The following is a 12,711-nucleotide window of genomic DNA, read 5'->3' on the forward strand; positions in this document are numbered from 1 at the left end:
AGAAGTTCTGGCCCATGGTACTCAGTTTTACGAATCACCTGAAGAATTTGCTAAAAATTCGGATTCCTAATTGCCACCTCCAGAGATTCTAATTTGGAAGGTTGGAGTGGGACCCAAGAATCTGCACTTCGTAATTACTGTTGGGATATTGAGTAATACAGAATCCTCCCTGGCTTTTCCATTCATCAAAAGCCAAGGGACAGGAGAAGAAAGCCTTCAGAAAAATCAGTGCAGATGAGGAGGGGATACTTATTATGTTTAAAAAATATATTTGTCTCAAAACATCTACACTCTAGTGAAATAAGGAAAAGCTATAGGACGGAAGACAGATGGGGATGGCAACAGGAGATAGCCTCACTGGATAGGCAAGCCCCAATCCAGCACAGGCTGAAGATGGCAGAAGTAGGCTACCTTGAGGTAGGGGAGGTTGGCTGAATTTCTGCTGCATTTCACCTGTGCCTGCCCTGTTAAATGTTTTTCTTAGTAGCAAGAGAAAGAAAGGCATAAGTTGGGAGGCAACAGAAAGACATGAATTCCTGACTTCTATCACCTCAAAGATTAGCACAATTCTTGGTGCAGAGTAGGTGCTCCTTAGACGTTGCACCAGCAGGGAGGAACTAGTGCTATTCCGCTCTAGGTTGCTACGTGTTCATGTGTAAAGAAAGTCCTGACTCAGAGTATGAGGATGTTCATTTGTAAATGGGATTTTCATGGTGGTAAAAAGTGAATAGGGTAAGAAAGTTATGATGAGCTCCACACTATGCTGAAAGGAAGAAAAATCAGTGGGAACCCAGAACTCTACATTGAAAATTTTTTCTGTTCTACCATTAACAAAGATGGTACTTTATAGTCAAGTCTGTTCACTGCCAACCCCCAAGTTTACCCCCAGCACAGTGTGTTAGGTCTCTCTTATTATTCTCCACTGAATGGAAAAAGATTCCTATGAGGATAACCAGTTCCATTTTTTAAGGCATGTAAAAATTAGAATGCCCCTGAAATATGGTATTGTTAAAGAGTAAGAAATTTTTCAAGAATAGAGCCCAAATGTCCATTGACTAATGGATAGATAAAGATGTGAGCTACACACACACACACACACACACACACACACACACACACACGCACACTGGAATATTACTCACCCATAAAAAAGAATGAAATCTTGCTATTTGCAATGACATGGATGGATCTAGAGGGGATAATGCTAAGTGAAATAAGTCAGTCAGAGAAAGACAAATACCATATGAGTTCACTCATATGTGGAATTTAAGAAACAAAACAGATGAATATGGGTGGGGGGAAAAAGAGAGGCAAACCAGGAAACAGAGTCAACTATAGAGCACAAACTGAGGGTTGCTGGAGAGAAGGTGGGCAGGGGGGATGGATTAATGGGTGATGGGGATGAAGGAGGGCACTTGTTTTGATAGACACTGGCTGTTTGTTGTATGTAAGTGATGAATACTAAATTCTACACCTGAAACTAATATTACACTCTATGTTAACTGACTAGAATTTAGATGAAAACTTGAAAGAAAAAGGAAAGTTTTCCAGACAATTAGGGGTAATTTTAGAAGAACAAAGGAGCTAGATTAAATGGGATAATACTGGCCAGTTTTAACAATTTAAGTATCATATAATAATCATAATAATTATTCTAGTTAATAAAATCAATTGTTAATGAAGGGCCATGAGTCCATAATGAAACTCAAAAGAGAAAAATTAAGGTGTATAAAAGGTGGTTCTATTGTAAAAGAAAAAGGATGAATAGTGAGGATATGTTTAACTGTTATTCTTTTTTATTAATAAGGACAAGAGTTTCACACATAAGAGTATTTTTAGTTCAACTACTAAGTAGACACCTGTTTTCAAACTAGAGGTATGCCTTTATTTGTTTTAAGTGGTAGAAAAAGAAGTACAGGGAACAAGGAGTAAGCGAAGTAATCCTCAGCATCATTTGATCTGGTGGGTTATGTCTACAAACTTCAGGAATAATTTTTGAATGTCTTTCTTCACTTGACTTCCAGGACTCTCCAGGTACTTGTGATTTTCCTTTCATTCATTCTCTGCTTTTCCTGTCTTTTCCCCCAGCTCTTTTGTTCCTCTCAAAATCCAAATACTAGAATACTCCTGAGTTCTGCTTTTTGCTTTCTTCTCTTCTCCATTTACACTACCCCCCTAGATGATCCTACCCAATGCCATGACTTCAAATACCAACAATATGTGCAAAATTTCCAAATTTGTATTTCAATAATTGACTTCTCCTCTGAACTCACATGCCATATGCCAACTGGCCAGTACCATTTGGATTTTATCAGGAAGTCCTAAGTTCAACATAAAAAACTCAGAACTCTTATTCTCTTTGCAATCCTCTTTCTTCTCATTATCCTCATTTCAGTAAATGATATCAACACACACAACACACACCCTGTTTGCTCAAGCCCTAACCCTTGACTCTGCCTTTGCCCTTTCTCTTCATCTGTCTGTAACTCTATCCACCTGAACTTACTCATGAATGAGATCCAGCCATTTGTCTAGTTTCCTCAGCCACAATCCTAGGGCCACCATTGTTTCTTTCTAACTGGTCTCCCTGGTTTCACTATTGCTCCTCCCAGCAGATTCCTCTCCAGATGATGTCACTCTTTGCCTTCTAGATGGCCTCCTTAGTCCTCACCAGGGCCTAGGATCTGGTCCTGCCTACATCTCCAGTCTTATTCTTTCCTATCTGCCAAGCCTTCCTGGCCAGCAGCAAGAGCAGGCTTCTTGAGGTTTCTAGAACAGGCTCCTACCCCAGAACATTTGAGTTGATGTTACCTCCCAGAAACTTGTGTTAAGTTTCTCCCTCATCTCTTTAGATCTTCCTTCAATTTTCATATGTTGTGAAGCTTTCTCTAAATACTGTATCCAAATAAAGCCCCCTGCTCCCATCATTTGCTTTATGCTTATGCCACTTTTATCTTCCTTTATTGCACTTATCACTCCCTAAAATAAAATATTTATTTGAAAGTTCTTCTAGGGCAAGGACTTTGTTTGTCTGTAGAGTACCATCTTCCCCAAAACTTAGAACAACACTTATTCTAATCTATTCTAGTCCAATAATGTGACTCAAGATGATGAACTAGTTCTCAAAGTAGAGATAATTTGGTCAAGGAATTTGTTGCTCTGTAGAGTACATCTTCCGCAAAACTTAGAACAACACTTGTTCTAATCTATTCTAGTCCAATAATGTGATTCAAGATGATGAACTAGTTCTCAAAGTAGAGATAACTTCAGAGATCTGGCACTGATCTTCTAGGAAATACTGGAACTTCTGGGTGGAATTACAACTATAATGAGATACTTTCTAATAAGAAATATGTTATTAAAGTGCTTTGCCAGAGGCAGGGGTGGTGTGTGTGTGTGTGTGTAATTGGTAAAGGGAGTAAAAACTAAAATAAAACTAAAAAAAAAAAAACCCGAACAAAAAACAGGTGACAAAAAAAGAAAAATACATTATTAAAAATAGTGCTAAAAGAATAGCATCAAGAAAATAGGCTACATAAGATGGGCCAAGGGAGTCTTTACAAATACATAATTTTAAGGAAGAGACATCAGATTGGAAATTGATAAAACCTATGAGAAAGGCATCAGTCTAAAAAGTCCTAGTGATACAAGAAGAGAATTTTAACTATCAAAAAGATGACTAGCAGCTCAAACTTGAAATACCTTAAAAAAGTACCCAAGACCTACCCTATAACCAAAAACCAGTAAGTCACTAACCTAATCTTGAAATCTCTACTGGCCTAAGAAAATGCACTTCTTTTTCATTTGCAAAAATTACTATTATCTTGAAAAGGTATTATAGTATTTCTGCAACCTGAAGGAGATAATATATTGAACCTCCTAAAGCCATCATCAAATAGGCAGATAAATAGAGAAATGAATTAAACCTATGATGTTTATATATTAGGGTAAGTTTAAGTAGAAATGAAATAATTTTCTAGGTACTATGTTTGTATATGTTCTGTGTTCTAGTCCTATTTAAGGTGTTTGAGGCATTCCAAAGAATCCAAATTTTAAGTTGTAATAGAAGTATCAATTAAGTTATGTTATTTTATGGTCAATACTTAACTATTTAAAAAGTTTGCTTCAAAGCTTTATTAGCTACATCAGTTTAATTAATTTAATGCTAAAGTGTAAATAGTAGGGACACCTAGGTGGCACAGTTGTTAAGCATCTGGCTTCGGCTCAGGTCATGATCCCAGGGTCCTGGGATCGAGCCCCGCATCGGGCTCCCTGCTCCGCAGGAGGCCTGCCTTTCCCTCTCCCACTCTCCTTGCTTGTGTTCCCTCACTGTGTCTCTCTCTGTCAAATAAATAAATAAAATCTTTAAAAAAAAGTGTAAATAGTAGTATGTATTTCTTGCCACACCCACAAGCACCTCATATATGAAATAATCTATTTCAGGAATATTAACACCTGTTTCAATGAATTATTTCAATAAGGAATGAGATACATGTATTTGGTCCTCTCTAAAGAGCTAAATTAAAGAATAGAAGACTGACCTCTCTATGGATAATTTCATCATCAGTGTATGTCTATATAATAGATGTGATCCAGGTGGTAAATCTATATATACTTGCCCACCCAAGAGGCTGAATAGTGGTTGCTTCTGGAAGCAGGGATGGTGACTGACTGGGAAGGAGGGATAAGAGAATTTTGCATGTGATGGAAATGTTTCATGTCCTGATAGGAGTGTGGGTTACACAGGTGCATGCATTTTCAAAACCCATCAAATCGTGCACTTAAGATTATGCATTTGTTTTATGTCAGTGGGAAAAAACGAAAAACAAATACTAAACTCTATATGGTGAGTTTGCTTTACCGTGGTAGGGTTACCAATTCTCAGACTGCTTGTTTTGTAGATCCATACATATTTTGTGGATTGTAGGAACAGGTTTCTCATTATTGGAGATAAGTGTTGCAAATAGGGAAGGAGAAAAGACTAGAACGTACCCTGTGGCAATCTATTTTAATTGGAGTTGTCATTTTGAGTTCATATTTGTAGGGATGGAGCTATATCTATTGAGAGGGTCTAGGAGTAGGACATATCAGCAACAGCAAGGAGCACACAAGATCATGTTTTTTATGTAGAAGAAACTAAAATTAGCTAAATGGAGTTGGGGTCTCCTATAAAAAGCTTGATTTGAGGACTAGGGTGGACAAAGCAGAAGATGAACCTGGAACATCTTATTTTGCAGAAAGTAAAGAAGTTCTCAAAGAATGGAGATATATCAAGACCAACAAGGGGGCAAGCTTAAAGGGTTTCACCAAATAGGAGGACTTTCTATAAAATAATTTGCTGTATTTAAAAATATCAAAGACAAGAAAGACAGAAAGAGACAGCCTATTCCAGATTAAAGAGGATGAAAGAGGTGTAGTAACTAAATACAGTGCATTATCCTGAATTGGTTCTTGGGCAACACACATACAAACAAACCAAAGAGGTTATAAAGGGCATATTTAAGACAATTGATGAAAATGAATACATATTATAGATTAGATAATTGTATTGCATTAATGTTAAATACCCACGATTTCCTGTGATGATGTAGGAAAACATCCTTGTTCTTAGTAAAAATACAGGGTAAAGGGCACAATGTCTAATCCCACTATCAGGTGATTCAGAAAATAAGTATTTTTCCAGATTGGAGAGAATGAAAGAATCATAAGGTTTTCATAGCATAAAATGCAAACCCTTGGTGAAACTCAGTGAAGGTATACAAGAGTTCTCTGTACTATTATTTGCAATTTGTGTGCATGTTCGAAATTGTAGCAATATAAAAAGTTTAGAAAATAAATATGCTGAACGTCTCCTGGGCAAGAATTAAACTCTTCTTTCACGGACCTTTCCTGCACAGGAACAGCAGTACAATAAAAATTTTATTGTACGTTTATGTGATTCCCAGTATGCAAAAGTATTGCATCATTTTACTTTTGTCCTGGTAATCACTCTAGGAGATAGATCTCCTTATGAACACCCTGTGGGGGAGGATATTGAAACAGAGACACCAAGTCACATGAGGTCAATAGCATAAGCAGGTTCAAAATTCTATCCTCTGGTTTTAAGTCAACCTTGCCTTTAAGCCACGTAAAGTTGGTCCATACTGTCCAAATCTCTCTTTTAATGTTCAAAAAGAAGACAAATCAGTGACAGAGAAAAAAGAACAGGCAGAGGGAAATTTAATGACATCCATATGGCTGAGGGATGGGAACAGGAGTGTGGACAGTAGAAAGAGTTGTCCGATTAAACCATTTAGCCACCTGCAGGTTAAAACACCCGAACCAGATATACATTTCTTGGGAAAGAAGAAATAATACCACTGAGTGGCTAAGGAGAGCAAAATGCAAGGTTGGTGGGGATGAGTTTGAATTCATCACAATTCTATTCTATTACAGCTTACACTTGTGTTTGCTTGTGTTCAGATTGAAACTGTGTGAAAGCACATTTTATGTCTTATATGACTGAACACGTGCATATTAGGCGAAACTGGTTTTCTATTTCCTTTGGATATTTGTGGCTTAAAAAGATAGGATATTGGTAGCATTGACCTACAATAAGTACATTTGTAAGGTAGATAAATGAAAGATGTCACTAATAATACTGCAAGCCTGGCTGACATTTAGAAAGCACATGTTCTGCAAGAACATCAAATGGACTAATTTACCAAATCCAAGGTTAATACAGGAGGTCACTAACTTACTAAGACCTACCTTTGTGCAATAGAAAACAATGAATCTGTAGCTAAAGGTACTTTACTTGGAAATTAGGGTTTAGGTTACCCACCTGTGGCATACCAAAGCATAGAGCATGAATAGGTGGAAGTTAAAGTCATGTTTAGCAGGGGATGGGAAAATTGACTGCGATAGACACTGTTGTGGTGTGGCTGAAAACAGATTCAAGTGTAATTATCAAGAGGCAGAAAAGTCACCAAGGGGCAGTTTATGTATGAGAGAGGCTGTAGTTTACTCATCCAGATAGAGGGTATGATGCATGGAATCAGAGAGCTTTGGGTGTAGATGGGAAGTACCTTGGGTAGTCCTTGTGGAGTCCAGGTGATTAGTCAAGCTGGGACCTGGCTATGGGTCCTCATTTCAGATTCTTCGGGTTCTGACTTCAGGTCTGCCCTCACTCTGGCCCGATGGGATCAACCCTTTAATGCTCATTCCCTCTGCCCCTCACCCCCATCTCCCAAACAACTATCATAACCTTTTGCATCTAACAATTTGTCTCCATCCATCCAAGAACTTGCAATGTCTGTGTTGGTAGGGAGTTAATTTTTTGATCTGATAAACTGCAGATATGTCTTCCATTCCTGAGCACATATAGTTCTTTCCTCAGAGATTCTGGATGCTGGCCACAGAGAGGCTCATTCTAATCCTCACAGCCCAGGTCATTCTCTGGAGGCTTCTTAGGACAAGAAACTGCCCTAGGTCAGGGTTTATGAATCTTCTATGAGGAAGCTACCTTTTTTCCTGGCCTAATTCAGAAGTGTTAGAATGGGATTGCCTAGAAAGGTGACTTCTCTCATGCAAAAGTAGAAAATCAACATGTTCTTGGGCCCAAGAATATTTATTTTCTCCTCCTTTTCTCCCTGTCCCCTGCCCGCTCTATTTTCCCCTGTGGCACTGCTTTGGGCATGTCTGCTTCTAGAGGGAGAAGATAGATCCTAGAATTCAACATATATTATGTAATGAAAAAAGAGTCAGATATGGTTTGATATTACTTCTAAGATTTAGGTATGGGTAGCATCAAAAGAGATCTGACTTGAGAAGGACACATTTTTATCCCAAGTCCTTACACATGAACTTTTAGAGCACAGTTTATTTGTAACTTGAGGGCTATTTATTTATTTTTTAAAAAAGATTTTACTTATTTAGTTGACAGAGAGAGAGAGAGAGAACACAAGCAGGGGAGCAGCAAAGAGAGAGGGAGAAGCAGGCTCCCTACTAAGCAGGGAGCCCGACATGGGGCTCGATCCCAGGACCCTGGGATCATGATCTGAGCCAAAGGCAGACGCTTAACCCATTGAGCCACCCAGGCACACTTGAGGGCTATTTAAACATGCTCTTTTTTGATACGGACAATTTCTTTCTTTCTTTTTTTTTTTTTTTAAAGATTTTATTTATTTGACAGAGCACAAGGAGAGGGAGAGAGAGGGAGAAGCAGGCTCCCTGCTGAGCAAGGAGCCCGATGTGGGACTTGATCCCAGGAGTCTGGGATCATGACCCGGGCCGAAGGCAGCCGCCCAACCGACTGAGCCATCCAGGCGTCCCTTGATACGGACAATTTCTGACATGAAATATTGGCCTAACTGGATGATAACCAGTGCAACTTATACATTAAATATGAATTTTACACCTTTAAAAATGCTTACCTTGTGTAGGCAAGAATTTCAATTTTTTTGTGTATGTAGGAAATACAACACTTGATGCAAGTATCTAATGAGGAATGATTTCTCATTTAACCTTCTCAATTTTTAGATATGATTTTAGTGGGAAAATGATTGGTACTCTATAATGTCATACAAAGCAGGAACATTTCCCCGACGGGATGATTTTGTGAGGTGGCACGAAACGGGACAGACAGTGTCTGCTGTCGTCCTGTCACTTGAGAGGGGACACTGTGACGTCACACTCACCCATACACACAGTGTGCCGCAGACACCAGCCAGTCATTGCTGACGAGAGAAGCACCGCAGAGCAGTTGGCCGTTATAATAAAGAGCAACCACCCAGGGCCAGGCTCCTTCTTTGGCATTATTTCCTCCGACAATCTTCGGGCTGACTTCTTGGGCCACCAGTTTGTTTCCACATGCTGTTAAAATAATTGAAGAAAGAGCATCTATTTTATTTTGGTGGATTTCTTCTGATCATGAAAACTGAGTGGATCACTACAGAGTAACTTCAGGTGCTATGCCCACTCTCTTCAGAATTTTAAAGGGAAGGTTTGAAGGAAAGAAAACATAACAAAATGTTGACTTACACTTATGGTTACACTGTAACAGAATCAGTGAATCTTGGAAACACTGTTTACTGTAATAGAAGAACAATTATATTTCAGAAATTGTGCACCTGACATCTTAAAACAGGACATAGTGTATTTTAACATATTTTTTTTTTAGTAGAATTAACCTTCAAATGTAAGTATCATATATGAAACATGGGGAGGCTGACAGGCACAGCAGGAAAATCCTCCTGAGGTTAAACTTCAAATTGAACTGAGTTTGAGCCCTTAACTCTACCACTTACATTTCATGGGATTTTGGATAAGTTGCTCCGTGTCCCTGAGATTCAGTTTTGTCATCCACAAAATGTGGGCAGTAGTACTTTACTGGAATTTTGTGAGAAGTAAAAGAAACGTTTGCACTGGAGTTATTATTGTGCCATATGCACAATGAACATTCAGTAAATGATAGTTATATTTAGCTTGCTTGAACCAACCTTGGATTTAATCATTGTATAATACAGAATATGTCTCAGTATGGCTAATCAGACAACTATTCAGTGCCCTGCACTGCGCGTGAGGCTGCGTACTCCACTCAGAAAATTCAACGATTAATCACAGGCCCTGTTTTCAAGGGAAATAAATATGTAAACAAGAAAATATAAAGTGTAGGCATACATAATTTAAAAACTCACTACCTGTTTAAATATTTGGATACCAACTTTTTTTCAAAGCTGAGAATTCTATTTTAAACACATATTTAAACAAAGGAAAACAGTTTAAAAATGTGTTATACTTCCTGACCACTAGAGATCAGTATAATACAAGGAATTAAAGTACTTGCCCACACTCTCCTGATGTGGCCACAGTGGATACTGGTCATGGTGAAACAAACACATACACACACGTAATTGTAATGATTTCTATTTATAAATTTAACTGCATCTGTTGTGCATATTATTTAGGTGTTTGAAATTTTAGGGAAAAACAAAACAAAAAACACAAAGCAAGACGCCAAATCCATATGAGATCAAGTACAATCAAAGCAATTCAGTGTTTCTGGAACATACATGATAAATTTATTTGAAATCATATGCATTCATATTGCCCAATTGACATATCCTTTAGCATAGAAGGTAATTTCAATTGAAATATAAGAAAATATACTTACGTTTTATTAATAAGCAATGTGCATGCATGTGTATCCACCTAAATATGGGTGTATCAATATATATATATATTCATAATTCCCTAAAGAAGAAGCCTCAATAAACTCCCCTTCTGTTTATACTCACAGTTGGGAGAGAAGTAGTTTCTAGGATGCTTTCCAGCATACTTTCAAGTTCATCCAAACTCTTTCTATATCTATAGTACTCATCAGTGAAAATCCATATTCAAAACGGCTCAGCATTCTTAGATATTAAATGATGCCTAATATTCTGTGGTACGTACAAAACTGATGAAATTGTTTTTAGCAAGCACAGAAAAGTTTAATAAGCTTTTAAAATAAAAGTAACTATTAAATTAACCAGAAAATGGAACTGAACTTTGCCTTTTCCATTCTCCATGCATTTCAGTTAGTCAAACTTTTCATGCACAAACACACATGCATTGTCTCAGTGTAGAGGAATAAATTGCTTAGTCTCTGGTCAGAATGAGCAGTGAAACCACACTTGGTCCATGTATATTTAGAGAGATTGGAGGGAAATAGAATTACGGTCCTGGAATCAGAGTTAACTTAGCCCTCTGGACATGAAGAAAGACAATGCCACAGATGATCCTGTGTCTTTCTCTCAGCCCCGTGGGGCACTATTGTGATATAAATGGATGGGTCTATATCAATTGTACTGACAAAACGAACTAATTTCTCTCCCAATATATGCCCAACAACATGGCCTTTTTTTGTTGTTGAAAAGGCTATGCTTTGGGGCGCCTGGGTGGCTCAGTTGGTTAAGCGACTGCCTTCGGCTCAGGTCATGATCCTGGAGTCCCGGGATCGGGTCCCGCATCGGGCTCCCGGCTCCGCAGGGAGCCTGCTTCTCCCTCTGACCCTCTCCTCTCTCATGCTGTTTCTCGCTCGCTCGCTCTCTAATAAATAAATAAATAAAATCTTTAAAAAAAAAAAAAAAGAAAAGGCTATGCTTTTTCTTTCTTTCTCCTTTCCAGAACTGCTATTTAGAGTGAGCTGTTGCCTTGGGGAATTTAGAAGATTGCATGGTAGAGTGGAAAAGCAGAGGGATGTGGGGTTGCCCAGGCTTTGAAGACTTGTCCCAGTCACTTATGAACACCACGCTTCTGCTTCTGTTCCCTCGGCCTTAGAGTAGAGCAAGACTCCCTAAGTCATAGACCTCTTTGGAGTAACATAAGCATACAGACAATAGGGACATCCGTGATACTGGCATTTTGTTGATAAGCATGGAATAACCGACTTCCGCTCTGAAACACGCTCATAACTGAGATGAATTTTAAAAAATATTCTTCCTTTGTTCTTTTTCTTATTCTTAAATGTCTACAAGATACAAATAAAAGAAACTTTCAGAGTGCAAACTGCTCAAGATCTATAATGCTAATGTAAATTTAGACATGCTTATAGAAGGAAATCTAGAAATCTGCTCTCTCACTTGAAAATGCTTTGCTTCACCCTCTATGAGACTAATGGTATCGGTCAAGGCCCAGCAAACATTCATATGAAACATTCAATTGCAAAGTCCTTCGCACTAAAAATACTCCTTTATCAATTTGTCTTACTGGTTGAGCTCACAGATATGATAACTTTTCATGAATAGTTGAATAATTACATAATTTCATTTTTCACCATTAAGTATGTTATTCAAGAAACTGCAAGCGAATGCACCAGCAATGACATCTTAAATCTTTGTCAGTAGTTACGGCTTCTTCTTGAAGTTACTGTCTTCCCCCCCACAGCTGCCCCTTAATGGAACTGTAAAATTCAAAAGCCCATTTCAACAAAAAATATCATTAATGCCCAAATAGGAGAAATGACATAATGTAAGCTAAAACAGATCTTTGAATACAGGAAGAATGTTTCTTTTTAAACATTAGTAAACGCTATAAAAATTAACCTAATTTTAAAGAGCAAAAGAGAATATTTAGGCACAGCCAGAAGTCTGGTCTCCTTTACTTAATGTTCATGTTCTCTTTGCTAAATACTGTGACTTTCCCTCCTCTTTCTTCTCTTCTGTTGACAGCTAATTTGAGTCGCCCTCTATAGTCAGACCAACAGTGGACTTACTTATCCCGACTCTCACAGTTCTTTTCTTTGGGGGTTTACTTGTTTATGAATCTGAAGGTAAGGATAGAAAGGACATAGAAGTAAAATTTACTGGATTTCTATCAGTGTGCTGCATAATTATTTATGCAATATTTCATTTGACTGTCTTACCATATACATAAGGGTTAGGCAATGTTATTGGATAGGATCAATTAGGTACTATTTGAGATTACCTGAATAATAATAAAAAATAAATAACTTTCAAGGTTATATGGCTAGTATGTGGTGGCATTAAAACCTGGCAAGTTTCAAAATCCATCATCTTTCCAGCCCATGTACAATTAGTCCAAGAACAGATTTTGGGACTCACCTGGGTGTTAGTATTAAGCTGCCATTAGGTGCTGTGTTTAATTTTACAAATAGTCCACTTCCAGGAGAGAAGATTGCCATTGATGAGTTTCCACTCCTAGGGAAAGACACATAGAGACAAAACAAAA

The 12,711-nt window shown here is 38.0% G+C and overlaps 1 protein-coding gene across 1 annotated transcript in view; it reads right to left on the reverse strand.

The window, feature by feature from the left end:
* Positions 1 to 12,711, reverse strand: part of TMPRSS15 (transmembrane serine protease 15) — a 113,658-nt gene that overhangs the window by 11,788 nt on the left and 89,159 nt on the right. The window contains exons 20-22 of the mRNA XM_081798898.1: positions 12,585 to 12,680; positions 9,022 to 9,071; positions 8,679 to 8,853 (exon numbers count right to left, since the gene is read on the reverse strand). Coding sequence (XP_081655024.1) covers positions 8,679 to 8,853; positions 9,022 to 9,071; positions 12,585 to 12,680 — 321 coding nt within the window. The remainder of the gene's footprint in view (positions 1 to 8,678; positions 8,854 to 9,021; positions 9,072 to 12,584; positions 12,681 to 12,711) is intronic.

This window comes from Leptonychotes weddellii, chromosome 1 (assembly GCF_054177405.1).
Source record: "Leptonychotes weddellii isolate Sample4059 chromosome 1, ASM5417740v2, whole genome shotgun sequence".
Lineage (NCBI taxonomy): Eukaryota > Metazoa > Chordata > Mammalia > Carnivora > Phocidae > Leptonychotes > Leptonychotes weddellii.